This window comes from Andrena cerasifolii, chromosome 13 (genome assembly GCF_050908995.1).
Source record: "Andrena cerasifolii isolate SP2316 chromosome 13, iyAndCera1_principal, whole genome shotgun sequence".
NCBI lineage: Eukaryota > Metazoa > Arthropoda > Insecta > Hymenoptera > Andrenidae > Andrena > Andrena cerasifolii.
Genome location: NC_135130.1, coordinates 11,611,025 through 11,625,834, shown reverse-complemented (window position 1 = coordinate 11,625,834; position 14,810 = coordinate 11,611,025). Strand labels below are relative to the sequence as shown.

General features: G+C 43.6%; 1 protein-coding gene across 10 annotated transcripts in view; it reads right to left on the bottom strand.

The window, feature by feature from the left end:
* LOC143375769 (venom dipeptidyl peptidase 4) overlaps positions 1–14,810 on the bottom strand; it is a 116,359-nt gene that overhangs the window by 18,999 nt on the left and 82,550 nt on the right. For all 10 annotated transcript variants that reach the window (XM_076825211.1, XM_076825210.1, XM_076825217.1 and 7 more), the window contains 2 exons: positions 13,994–14,233; positions 13,084–13,319 (listed from right to left, as the gene is read on the bottom strand). In XM_076825211.1, the coding sequence (XP_076681326.1) occupies positions 13,084–13,319; positions 13,994–14,233 (476 nt within the window). The remainder of the gene's footprint in view (positions 1–13,083; positions 13,320–13,993; positions 14,234–14,810) is intronic.

Below are 14,810 nucleotides of genomic sequence, written 5' to 3'. Positions count from 1 at the left end.
ATAGCGCCGAACGTCTCACTTGACAAAAATTCTGTGTCTCGAAGACTTGGGCCCCGCTTAGGAAATGTCAAGGAACTGGTGATTTCACCGGAGTGAAGGGCCACTTGAACGTTTCAGACCAGTTGGGCAATCCTCGGCAAAATAGTGATGATTCAATCGTGCAGTTAAGAGAGTTTTACGCATGTAATGTTTTTGCATGGCGACTGACAGGAGCATTGGTTCGAGACCTCGATAAAAATAGGACAGGTAGTTTTTGCGGCGTTAAGGGGCATTTTTGCAAAGTTTGACCATTTTTTTCCCATTGAAAATATATTTTAACTGAAAAATCTTTGTATGTATCTTGGAATATATACTTTAATGTAACATTCGTGGAAATTTAATTCGGATATATGTAATGGCGTTTTTCTCAAAATGGTACTTGAAAAATCGGTAACCAATATTTCTCGGGAACTAGTGGTACCGAATCAGTTGAAATTCGGAACAGAGGTTTGTGATGGAATTATTTAGTGTTCCTGGTAGGATTTTTTTTAAACGTTATAGTTCATTTTTTATCAATTAAAAAAGGATTTTTTTAAAAATTGATATTTTCAAAATCGGCTACGACAAAAACTAGATGCTTTTATGTATCTTGAGAGAATTTTTTTTCTGGGCCGGATAAAAGCTGTCAGAGATATTTTAGTCACCGCGAAAGCTGTTCTGACAAACCTGCCTCACGGAAATTGATATTACGCATTCAATTTTCTTACTTTTCGAATGAAATTTACACAATTGTTACATCAAAGTGCGTATTTTAAAACGCATATAAAGATTTTTAAATTAAAAAATATTTTCATTAAAAAAAAAATTGTTAAAGCTCACCCTGATTTTTCTACTTGTAGGTGTAAGCTGACCCTTAAAGAACTTCTAATTCCAAGAGCATCGCCCATAAGCGTGCAGGTGTATCGTTCCCATTACGCACAAATGACTCTGAGTGGGAAACGAAGATGAGTACGCGTTTATTGCGAGAGATTACGGTTTAGTGCATTGTTATAGGAAACGGTTGCCATTCGGTACGCAGCCGCGCAGAAATAGCAATGTTTGAGCCAGCCTGCGGAAACCGGTGAGAATAATCTCGAGGATCTGAGGACAGAATTTATAGTCGTGGGGCGGAATTAATGCCGAATTTCCATGGAAGTTGTTTGCGATTGAAACATGAAAGTCTCGTTGCTACGGCTATGTACAACTAGATACGTTTCTGTGGACTTATAACAGACTTATTAGGGGAAGTTGCTAGGTATTAATTATACCGAACCGTTTCGAAACTCCCGAAAGAGCGATACACTAGCGCCATCTGCCGGATCCATTATTCATTTGTCGTCGTATTACTATGCCATCTAGGCGCTTAATTCTTTATCCCGCTAGATGGTGTTGGCCGACTAATTACCATTTTTTCCGAATATTCGGATCTGCTCTAGGGCTCCCGAACGGAGACTTTATTAAGACCCACAATACCGCTGAGTTAGTAGACCAGAGGATCATTAAATATGATTTACGGGACTCCCAGTTTGTAGTTCAAAACAGATTGTTCGATGCAAATATATAGCAAAGCGATACTCCGAAGAATCAATAACGCCGGGAAACAGGCAGATATTGGTCGCCGGAATTCACGTACCGGGTGTTTTTAAAAACTCCTGCTCCGGAGCGAATCGGGAACACGTTATTCGATCGAGGCAAATAGAAAAAAAGTTTTGTTGATTGAAACTATATAAACAAAGTATTTTGTTTCGAACTGCACTTTCCCACTGTGAATATCGCATTTCTCGTTCGAAAAATAGGGGAAGATACGCAGATCAGTGATCATGTTCGTGATTCGAGCTTGCATGCAGACCTTTGCCGGAATTTCGCGGAAACTTTACCCCCGAGAAATTGATTTTTCAATTTCCATCCACTGCTCCTCCCGCAAAAATGAGCACGAAAATCCACGAGGGGTTGAGAAATAGCGTTGAGAATGGATTTTGCCCACGAAAAGGGGCAAAAAGCTGGTCCCAGGTTTGCTGGTAAAAAGTTTCTCTTTTAAACTGTGGGCACTGAGTGTTCCTACAAGACGTATAAAAGCATGCAGAATTAGCAAACAGTGCCGCGTGTTCCGAGGAAGTGCATTTTGTACCTCTTCCAAAAAAAAACGCCCCCGAGCAAAAAGACATATAACCTGGATTCGTTATTTCACGTCGAATAGATCTCGAAACATCACGATTTCCCCGAAAACTTTATGTCGCCCATAAACCTCGCCGTATACTGGAACCGGAGATCGCTGTTGGCGCTAAGACAAATCAATCGAGGCATTTTTTTCGTTCATTTTAAGTACCCTAAGCCTATCACGTTTCTCTGACGTGTCTCTGCACTTCGAGCATTTGGTTTTCCATATTATTCCTCGCGACCGCGGCACAAATATCGACCAGACTTCGACGCATCCAGTGTTCACGAATACCCGAGACAGCTGGCTAAAAATTCCCGCATTTTTCTCTCGCACGATCTGGCTACATTGATTTTGCCATTGGAAGCAAGCTTATATAATGTCAAAGAATAACGTCATAATGGAACTTTCTGAAAGGAGTGGCACGATTCCCTGGAATATTGTTAGAATATCCGCGGGTCAGATCCCTTAATGAAAGAAATGCTACGAAAAGGACGCAGCGGGGGGCGTTATTGATGCGTAGGAGGTTTCTCGCTTTTTGAGGGTATTCACTGTTTCATGCCGCGTCTACGTGACCAGAGTGAAGACGAGCACGATGAAATGCAGACATCGTTGCCCTCATATAGTTCCTTCCCGTGTCAGAACTGGACAACGGCGGACAGAAACTGGCCGGGCTATTGCCAACTTTATACAGTTAGAGAAAAAGGCAACCCCGGAATTCCGGCGTCGAATAGAACGGTGCTCTAGATATGCCACTTAAACGAAATTGTCAGTTTTATGCGACCCAAAGATACTCAGTGACCCTTCCTACTTTCGTCAATTCCAAAAACGCCAAAAAAGAAGTCCTCGAAAAAATAAAAAAAATGGCCCGCAATAATCGGACGCCGTTTAAATCATATAACACAGTATTCCTCGTGTACTTTATTATATTTGACCAAATAAATTCTCTTATATACAGTTTGAACAGTCAGGAAACTAATATTGGAGGATAAAACACAAAGATGGAGTGCCTATTTTACAAGAAACCCGGAACATTGCGGGATGTCTGACTATCCGTTGAGAAAACTACTTGCTGCATGTTGACCCAAACAGTTCATAAGACCCCGTCGCTCATATCTGCTATCGCAGCGCGCTGTTCCCGGAAACGCACTCTTCGAGGATGTGTCAGGGTCGTCGGTGGATATCCGCGTCACGTGCATCCGAGGTCTCCGAACGTATATCCATCGCGGACGTCCCACGAAGGCTGAGGGGTGGGGCGTCAACGTGCCGGATATATTCGCGTCACGTTTGCGCGGCGTCTTTGAATATACATTCATTGTGGATGGCCGGGCGCACGCCAAGGATTGCACGGCCGCCTCAAGCCACGTATTATCGTGCGTGCGACGGCCGGCAGGTGAGCCACGGCGTCGCGGAAACTTTGCAATTTCGATGGCAAGCTTCTCCGCAGTTCGATCACGTTCAACTTTTACAATTAAATCACCGCCTAATTGCATTTTATGACTGACAGACGAGCGCGAATTTTCGCTGGCCACGTTCGCGACCACACGTGGAACAGACGTCGAACATCCTCAAGTTTTCTAATAGATTTGTCACTTGCGTACGGGCATCGACCACCGAGAGTTGGCTTCGTATAAGGTTTAAGGGTAGACGTTTTTGTCGAACACGAAGCATTTCTTTTTCAATTAATTACGAAGAAATAAATTGAAACTGAGATTTCAACAAAACCAAAAAAAACGAAATTAAAGAGAAATGTTTGCTCTATAAGACTCTTCGTTGGATTTACCGGAAATTTGTTTTGGCCCGTGCATACGTTCAAACTAAACAAAAATTTCTGAAACTTCGTTTTCTACGCTTCATTTTGATAAAACAGTATCTTAATGAATTGAAACAATTTTTGAGTCCTTGATTCAAAAACTAGTAACTTCAAGCGTTAAAATGCGTATTTTTACATATTTTACATATTTTACACATACCATTGCTCTATTAATACTTGTAGGAGAAATTTCTTTATCGCGCCTGGAGGGAAAACTGGATGCGACTTAAAATTAACCGAATACTTTTAGACCGGGGGCAAAAAGTGTGTATACATGAGCGTTCCTTGGTAGGGTGCGGTAAGATGACGTTGATTAAGAGGATGACACGCGAATATTTTTTGGGGGCTAGTTTTTGCGAGAGGTTCTTTTCGAGCGACTTTGCTTGGATGTTTTTATAAGCTTCATAGTTCCCTCTCATTAGCTTAACGAAGTTCCTTTGCCCAATTAGAGTCTTAAACACTGTTATCGTTACGACGCTGGTCGCGCCTTTTTGCCGCGGCTGGTTTTAATTAATTTTGCGCCCTGCAAACATGCTACAAAAATTATTGCCTTTCTTTAATTCCAATTGCCCGGCAACGGCTGTTTTGTTGCAATTCTCTCGGGTGGTAATACCTTCCCCGTCCGCCGGTTCACGAACTAATACCGTTTGGTCATTTAATATCCTTCGTTTTACGTTTCGCGGAACGCGTAATCAACCAGAATCCGTTAATTAAAGCCGGCCAGGAGGAATTTTGAGAGATGCTACAAGGCAGCTAGCGTCCATCTATTAACGTAACAGTTAACGAAGTTTCGATTACACCACATAAGTCGGCTGAATGGGAGCTCCGGTTAATGGCAAAGTAAAATACAGAATTGCAGCGAGAATAAAACTTTTCTTCCGCCGCAACGTAGCCGGCGCGAGAATTAAACGGATTATTTATAAAAGTGTATTTCCCGCTCGTTAACTGCGAGCAACTTAATGAAGCTGAAAATGTTACAAAACCGGTGTCGCGACGACAGAAATGCGCAAAAAACCAGCACGAATAAAGTTAGTTACACAAGCCAACGTGTTACCATCTTGTTCAAGGATCCTATAAATGAACTCGAGCGAGGAAAAATGTGAAATTTATGTTTAATAAAGGAAAATGGTAAAAATTGTAAATTTTGGACCATAATTATTTACCCTGGAGGCGATGGGAAAGTTATAAATAATAAGCGAATATAGAAAAAAATTATTTCTCCTAATTTATTATTATTATTATTTACCATTTTCCTTTGGACGTAGAGATAAATTTACTCTGCCCATCAACGAACTTCTAGAAGCTGGAATATCAATTTCTGTGGTAATTACTCTGCTGGATGCGATAGCTTGGCTTCACTTTTGCAACTAGGAGGTACAAAATATTAAATGCTGTTAAACGTTATCAAACGCAGATGCGATTCGATTCGATGGACTGGCTTCTATCGGAGGCATTTCTGCGACTGCATCGAAAAACGCTCGTGGCAACATCTCTCAACCCCTGCGAGATGTTATTGCTGGAAGATGGTATTTCCTCCCTCGTCCCGGGGTGCTCCTTTTTCGTCGGAGCAGCCGCGCGAATTCAGTTTTTAGTCGGTATTTCTGCTTCATAGGAGTGGGCTATCTCTCTACAATGGTTCCGGTGATGAAAGTTCTACACAGACTCTTTCCAGGCCATTACTGGATGTTCCCCCCTCGCTACATCGGTTTGCAAGAAGCGCCGGTCTGCTCTCTGCTGGTCGGAAATTGCTGATCACCGTCTTCGACGAGTAATCAAGTCTTCTCACGGTAACGAAGAAATTTTTGACCATGGTGTGCTCGATTCGTCCAACTACGGTTACTTATCGCTGTGCAGGAAGTTTGGGACAGTTGCGAAGTACTTATCGCTCTGTTTGTCTGCTTCGGTAGTTCTACGGCTACTAGGGGCAGAATTCACCGAATGGGCGGCTGAAATTTTATTACGATTCCTACGCTGGTAGGGGCTTTTAAGTGGCAAGGATACGACGCCGACCTTATTTGCAAAAATCACCGCCTGTCCAGCAGGAATTTCATTTAACTCCCGCAAGTAGTATGGGTCGAGGAATAGCCAGACGCGGGCGCGAAATACGTGCTTCCTAATTGCATGTCGTATTTAAAGGATAAACAAGGGGACCTATTAGTTATTGGCCCTCTGGGTGGGTGAATCAAAGATTCAGGAGCAGAAATAATTGAGCGCGGTATTAGTTTGGGAATGGGGCTATTCGTGACGAATACCTACGTAATGTTGCATCGTTGCTTCTATTTCTCTCAAGGTATATCTTGCACCAGAGAAAAAAAATTTCGAATAAAATGAAGTTGTTCCAGAATAACGAATATTTTTTTATACGAATAAAAATTTATTCACAAAAAAATTAATTAAAATTTTCATTTCATTTTCATTTCATTTTCGTGAAAAGTTTATTTATAAAATTTACTAATAACTTCATTTTATTGCAATTCTAATTCGAGATCATTCGAATAAAAATCTATTCGAACAATGCCCACCTCCGGCTTGTACTAGCACAATTTCTATGATGCCCCGGTACATTTATGGTGATAATTTTCGCAGCATGACCAAACTCACTCAATTTCCCGGATATACAAAGTTGATCTAACCTAATAAATGTGCTACGCTTCCTGTAGGCAGTAAACTTTATCAAATCCATCATCTTAATCACATTTACAGCATTTATGGGTTGGTCAAGTTAAGTTGGTCAATCTCACTGCATCCATTAAGCTGCTAACTAGGTAAAATTATTGAGTTTATCAAATGCAGTGCATTTGCTAAATGTAATCAGCCCTCGCAAATTACATTAATTTGTTGTATGTGCTAACCTCAGAAAATTTGCCTAATTCAACCCGTGGCTTGCTTACCAACGCCACGAAATTCCCTACGCGCGCAAACCCGTTACTATTATAAAATTTACTTAAATCTTGCGTGCGCACGAAATTCTCAAAGTTGACTAAATACGCACAGGTACATAAAGTTCATCAGTTCACACGCGCTAACGGTAATTCCTTAAACTCACCAGACGCGGTGAAAATTTGTCAAGTGTACCAAACCCAGTAAGTTCGCTCAATCCGCGAAATTCGCTAACTACGCAAACTCTCCAAGTTCACCAAATTCACTCAAAACCGCCAAGTGTACCAAAGTAACCGAGTCCATTAAATTCCCCAAATACTGGATCAAACTTCCTAAATCACGTTCACACTTCTTTCCCCGTCGAAGCAGATTCCGCAAATCATCCTCAAAAGCCGCAGCTTCACCGCTGCGGACGTTATCCTTCTATTTGTTCTTCGGCCTCCGACCATTTCCACCTTCAGTTCCATCCTCCTCCCTCCAATCACATCCAATTAACCGAGATAACCGTAGCTGAAAAATGTTCGGTTCCACAGTCGTCCCCTTCGCGCTGGAATCTCCGCAAACGCGAGCTTCTCGCAGGCTGAAACTTCATCAGACCCGACATCATCCTATTTGCTGGGATCCATGCACATCCGTTTTTCCCAATTCTCCTCATAGTTCAAAAAGCTTGAGTTCCACAGTCTAGAACCTCGGAGATCTCGAAGGCCGGAGCCTCTCCCGCGCGGGGCTACCCCTTCAACTCACTCTACTTGCACTCCTCGCCATCGCTATTGCTCCTCTCCGCCAGTGGCACAACTTCCCCACTAGAGACCTCCGGTTTTATTTGCTCGTCCTTTTCCTCGCCACTACCTCCTCCCTATTTTTACCCCCGTGTTGGCGAATCACAACAAATTAACCGAATCATCGGCGGCAGGAAAATCCTCAAGCTGGTTATGGCCCCTCTGCTGGGCGCGGGGACCGTCGGAGCGTCGCGAATTATTGACGGGCCATTAGCACGCGCAGCGGCGGGATTTTCTTAATGGAGGGTGGCCTGGCCAGGGCGCATAGACGTTCGAGCAGCGTAAACACATCGCTAACTAGCTGCGTTTGAACCGGCTGCTCTGTTTACAACGTCCTAATGATTAATTCATGCAAGCGTTAGCGAGCTGGCTGTCTGCGCCACGCCGGTGCGGCCTTACTTCCTTCCCTCGCTTCCTCGGGCTTCTAGGATAGCGCGTAACGAGGTTACTTCGTTAAGTTCATTAACTATGTGCGAATAATGATAGGAAGCGGCGGTTGCGTCTGTCGTTGTTCGAGGAGAGTGACAAGGGGGCCTCGCCGCGACGCGAGGATCAACAAGACGTCGCGGAAAACTCGGAATAGATCCAGGCGCTGTGTGACGAGCTCACGGGGCTCGAGCTTCCGGTAGGCGCCAGGAGGTGGCGCTTTCTTTGATGCAACGGCTGGAGTGGGAACTCCTGGCCGAGACATTCGCGGATGCTAACGACGCATGAGATTTTCGCCTGGAGAAATTGTTCCCGCGTGGATACGTCGATATTTCTCTGCTGTTGTTTGACATTCACTTTCGCGGCTCCCTTCCATAGGAATTTATTTCTGCTCGGCTATTCTATCATTGCTCCAATGCACTATGCATTTCTGCGGAGGAATGGAGTCTTTCTTTTCGATCTCACGTGCCATTTGACGGGAAAACAACTCGCGATTTCTCACCGGGCTGGCCCTGCTCGAATCAGAATTGAGGACCTTGCGAGAGGGGCGCAGCTCCATCTTTATCAACTTGGAGTAAACTAGAAAAAGGTGCCTGCAAAATTATTGCTTTGAGTTAACATTAAAAAGAGAACACTAAATGAAAGAATATATTTTCACATCAAGAATATATCTCACAATCATATTTTAACAATCGATAAGTTTTATTTCTATTTTTGGTGAAAAAATATTCTATAATGAAAATATTAATATTACTAAAATAGAAATATTAATATTAATATTATATAAACTGTCAAAAATAGAGTTGCATCCCTCTTGCTGCAAGGTCCTCAATTCCTGCCCAAGCTGTTACCCAGAAATGCTCAGTGGCGCTCAGGATTTAATCTTGAGGAGAGCCGAGTTGAACGGATAAAAATATTTTCAACGTAAATTCCATAAAATTCATTATGCGATTATAAAAATTTATCTAAAGAAAAAGATCCAGCTTTCTTTTTACAAAGCCCATTTTTGTGGGGGGTGGCCCTTGGCCGCTCTTTGGGTGCGCCACTGGAAACACCAGATACATATGCTGGATTAACATCTACTACAAAGGTGCGAATAATGTTGAGTAGAACATAGAAGCCAAATACGGAGGAAGATGTACACGTGCTTCGTCTGGCAGCATGGTCTCGGAACATCGATTGCTCTGCAGGCCTGAATTATGCAGGAGACTTAGACACAACTGCCCTGGCCCCGATTTAATCAGTTTAATGAAGGTGTTCACCTAGAACGCGTACATCAGAGGAGCAATATACTTGGTGCACTCGAAGCGAGCCTCGTTCCTGTCTTATGTCACTTGCTAGATTAACGATCTTATACCAAAGCATATATGGCTGGGCCGTAAATGGCACATTTATAAATAGTTGGCTTCTACCTTAGTTCTTCGAGGGCAATACCCCAGGAAAACCGTGGTCGACTAATTTCATCGTGTGTTAATGATAAAACATTGAGAAGCTAAGACTCTGCGAGGTCTGCGACAAGGATTGGATCCTCGGCGGACGTGGACTGGGAACTTCCGGTTCCCAGCGGCTGAATTAACACCTTGGAAGGTGGTGAGGATGATGTGGGCGCGACGCGTCCGCGGAATTCGTAGCCAAAACCGTGTCGTCGAAGGTGGTGTAACTCGCCGCTTGTGAGGGTGAGCAGAAACTATGCGGAACGGGCGGCAAAGACGTCGCCAGAGCCCGTTGGAATGCAAACGGTGGTTTATCCCAATGATGTTCAGAAAGATAGTGGGCGCACGAAATGGCTCGGAAGTAATATGCAAAGTAAAAGCCGAACTCGCGCCACTTCTCGGTTGGAAGTGGCTCCGGCCGAACCTCCTTTGGCAAGAAGTCCTGGACTTAATTGCGCGTTTATAAATTAGATTAAAAGGTGAGCTAGGCGGAACAGCTCTCCCACGATCCGATGATCCATCACGGATCTATCGAAGCTGGTGCGCAAGAGTGAAGTTGTGAAATGGCGGTAGGACAGTACGTGGTAACTAATGTCCAGATAGGTTAGGTACCCCTACATTTCCTTCCTCATTTCCTTTCTACCATCTCTTATTCCCCCCGTGGGTTGTTCTAGTCTCTTCCTATCTTTTCTAGTATCTCTGTGTCGTTTTTGTCCATTATTGTACCTTCCTTCCTCTCATAACCTCAATGTTCCTCTGTGGCGTCATCTATCTCTTCACGACCCACCTTTATGTCCATTTTATAGCAGGACAAGAGCACTTTTCAGTGATCTCGGCAACAGAGCAGTAAATCATGGTCGTAGTATTAATTAAACGAGTAAAAAGTTCTACAATCATCATCAATATCACTAGATGTCGTTGCCATCAAAGTGTATAAAGCATCGACTGTTATTTAGAGCAACGAGTTCACGTCACGGTCGCTGCTTGACGTTGCGTATTACACAACCCTGAATGGGCACGTTCAATCGTAATTAACGTAAGTGAAGTTCCACGTGCGCTTTCAGCGGTGATCAAGATTTTCAGAAACGTTAATCCGTAGCCGGAACGGTTAAGCATCCAGGTAGACTTGGACAAAAGTCTTCCTTTAAAATATCTAGCTTTAGATTGTTTAAGAAGCGAGCCACTCAGTTATTGATTAATTCTGCTTTCCCCCATAGTTGTAAATGTACTTTTTGAATGTCTACATTAACAGAGGACCGCTCCAATTAGCGTAATTATTAACACACCATGACAACGTGAGCGAACGTCGACGCAAAAGTCTGATGGAAATTGTATCCAAGCTTTGTTGAACAGTTCCCCGTTAGTCGCGTACGGCTCGCCCGTTATTTGCATCACTGCTTATTAACTTTTCCCTTTGAAAACGCCACGGGAACGATTTTTCCCCGTATTTTTCTTGCCCGCCTGCCACGGGGAAGGTTCCCTAAGGCGATTTTCAGCGTTTTCGCGAACAGATATCGCGCATAAAGGTGGTAAGGGGAAAGGTCTTACGGAAAATCAACTCTCCATCGACCGGCAAACGAAAATATTGGCTCGTTTAAGTAGAATTTTCGCTGGAATTATGGTTCAGCGCACCGTTAAATAAAAAGGAATTTAAATGATCGCGGTTCCTCGGTTGATAAATGCATCCTCATTATCATCCTCCTATGTTATATGAGGAACGCCTCTATTGGACTAAGATTTCTCATGACAACATTTTACTATTGGAGAACTTTTTCCAGAGCGGTGAGTGCAACTTTGACGATGATACCGACGAATTACGCTGTTGTTTTTTAACTCCATTTGCTGGTGCCAATTTAATTAATAATTTGAAACCGAAAATTAAAAATATTCACTTTTTTTAGTATGAACTCAATAAAGATCAGTTTTTAAAAATAAGCGATCTTTTTCTCAAAAGCCAGGAGGGCAACTGCCTCCCCCCTCCGGACGCCCATGCTATATCTTTCTGTTATAGTTGGAACAAAGTGGACTAGCGGCTCAAGGGCACTGAACAACCTACCCCCATCGTGTTCAATTACACAAACCACGCTATTGCTTTATGTAAAATCGATGTCACCTATGTTCCTTATACTTCTATAATGTGTTCCAACGTAATCAGACGATCGTTAAATTTAATGCATAATGCATTTCATAAAACCGCTCCACTGAGCGTAATTGAATTCCTTTTATTATGTAAACAGAAAAGGCGAAAAGTTCCAATAGGGATCGCTCATGGAATTTTGAAGCGAAATTCAACAGAACCATTTCAAATACAGAGGGCTAATATATCATGTTAGGGAAATTCGTTTAGTCGTTCGAAAACTGCTTCGGTTAATAATTGAAATTCCGCAATCTCGTGAACCGAAAAACGACAATGTAAGATCGATTATAGGCGGGTATGTACTTTAATAACGTAGTGAAATGAATTTTATAGCAAATGTTAGCACGAATCTCCGTGATATAGGGGGCCGGGGATATTTCATCGAGCAATTTAATCGATGATGAATACCATTTTAACTTCTTCCACGGCGTGGAGATTGAATTAGGTGGGTCGAGCACAGTATCAATGCCTAACGGTGCGTTTACGTGATAAATGATAACGTTCTTTAGATGGGCGCTGCCACCCCAGACGACGGTTTGCGCGTGATTTTACGAGGACCTCCAATATCGTGTCCCCGCGGCGTAATATCGCCCCTTATGAGCCGTATTTTATCGAGAAATAATGGAAAGTACGTAGGTAAGTCGGTGTACTTAATGTCGATATTTGAACGCCTCGGCTGCTCGATTGCCGTGAAGATTTAAGGTCGCGCCTTCCACTCCGAGAAGTCCCCTTCGAACCTGTCGATACAAGCCTTTGTTCTATACGAAACAATTATTTTGTAGAACGGGACAAGAAGCTTCTTCAGCCGTCCAAGACGGGCGCTACTGCAGCAACGACCAAGCGCGGTCTTTGTCCGAATGTCTGTTAATGCATTGTGTACGAGTGTCACGCAATTGGGGTGCTCCAAGGATGCTAAATCTGGGGCTGGGTGCGAATGTTCTAAATCCCCTCAGAAACGCAAATTCATAGGGTATAACTAATGGTATGGCCAAGACGCTTTTGGTGAGTTGCCCATTGTTAGGTTATGGTCTACTATAGATGGCGGAGATTATATCATGGGGTGCCTACTGAAGTTCCGTTTATCAAGCCCCGTTTAGTTGGTTCGATAAGTAAAACAGAACTGCGAACGGTGGAGTTGTAAGAGATGTAAGAATTGGCACCGAGATAAAGGCTTAGATAAGTGATCCCACCGTCATTGTTCTGCCTTAAAAATCGAAGAGATCAAGGTTTTTCCAGGTCCACCTAGTCAGGTTCTAATAAAATGGCTGGTCGCGGACCACCTTAACAGCTCCCAGTCGCCCTAATTGAATGTTCCCATTCAGGGTCTCCACCCTTCTTATCGCAATGCTATTCCCACCCGTTCACGTTAGCTTAGGGTGAACTTACACGAGGTGATAGCCGGGCTCGTTGCAACAGAACAGAAGATTTTCGAATGTACTTACAGGTACGAATTCTCTTCGTCCCAAGAAACTATCTCTGTTACGACGAAGTGGCCGGAAGTTAGCGCAGTGCTGGCCGGCTTGCCCGAGGATACGTTCGTAATGGCGACTACATGCCTCCAGTCCCTGGTGTCGCTTTGCTTTTGCGGCAGAATAGTCAGGAACGTATTCCCGTCCTTGCTGAACACCGGCGGCTCGAACTGCTCCACCCATCCGTGTTTCTCGAAGTATGACCACCCCTGGACAGACGAATATTTCATTCCGTGCCCCCAGGGTGTTAGGTAATCGTTTCGCGACAGGAAACTGTACCGACTGGACCAATTGTGGGAGTCTTTCATCGATAGCTTAAACTCTCCCTAATTCCACGTCAACTGCATGCAATTTTAGTTTCATAAAAATCGTACAAATCGACAAGCAAAGATTGATCAATTAGACGCGTAAAATGGCCCACCTCTCGTACTTTGAGCAAAGTGAACCCCTCGCGAGTAAACAGAGTTTTCACCGACGGCACTCTCGAAACTTTAAATTAGTCGAATCGGAGAAAAACAAAATTTGAGAAGCTAGCATGCACAGAAATGCTCGAGGCACCAACATGATTCTCAAAGAGCAACTCGTGGGAGGAACCCTTTCACCATATTTGGCTAAACACTCTGAAAATTTTCCGGCAGACCTCGACTCTAATTAAAGAACATCCCGTCTTTTATGGACGGTAAAACGGCCCTTAAATTTTAATGAAGATTACCGTATATCACCCCGATTCTCATTCTTCTTCGACAGGGGTGAATTAGCGGAGGAAAAAATCTGCTAAGCTCGCGGGCAAGGGGACAAGAGTTATCGGGCTATCTTGTCAAAGCTAGAAATTAGCTGAGCGAAAAGGGCTTGGAAGGGACCGCCGGGGGTAGCGGATACGTACGGTCGTGCAATTTGGGACGAGATCGTCGACGTAACAGAAATGGAAGTATGTCCTGTTCTGCACTCTGTTCATCCAGGTCGCGTACACGAGATTGTCCGTAGGAAAAGCGACGGCAGATAAAATCCGCTCCGTGGAGGATAACTCGGTTGGATGTTCGATTTCAGTTAAGCTCACGTTACCTTGGACCACCTTCTTTAAGTCGACGTAAAACAGCTTCACCGTGGGATTGGTAGTGCCGCTCTGAAACAGAAAGCAGGGAGGGTGGTTTGTACGATTGCCGCGTTCATCGATTAATAACGCTAGACGGTCATTCGTGTTTCGCTGCAGCAATTTCATTAAAACTTGTTTAAAGTGTTATATTATTTTCACTGGGGTATAGCGGAAATTTTACTAATTAGTGAACAAACCGGGGATCAGATTAATACAATAAAGAGGAATGAAAAGAATCTCTTTGTCAGGGAACGAGATTAAGAACCGAGTGACATAAATTCTACATGCCAGCATCCTTCATTCAGCACACGCGGACGAGAATTTAATCAGAACGTCATATCAAAATTTAATTACTCCCTGCTGTAATTAGTTCCGGTCCCCGTCGGAAATCTATCTGCAATTCGAGTTTAAGAGGGGACACCATCGTTCCCCCGAGGAGCAAGCGTCACTTTTTCTTCGCTTAACAGGTCGGCACGATTGTGCGGAAGACACTGGCCCTGCGATCTTATTAAAACGAAACAGATTTCACGAGTCCCGAGCACAGAATTGACCAGAAATGTCACATGGACCTATGGGATTGTAAAGCAACGTTCATGGTGAAAAGAAA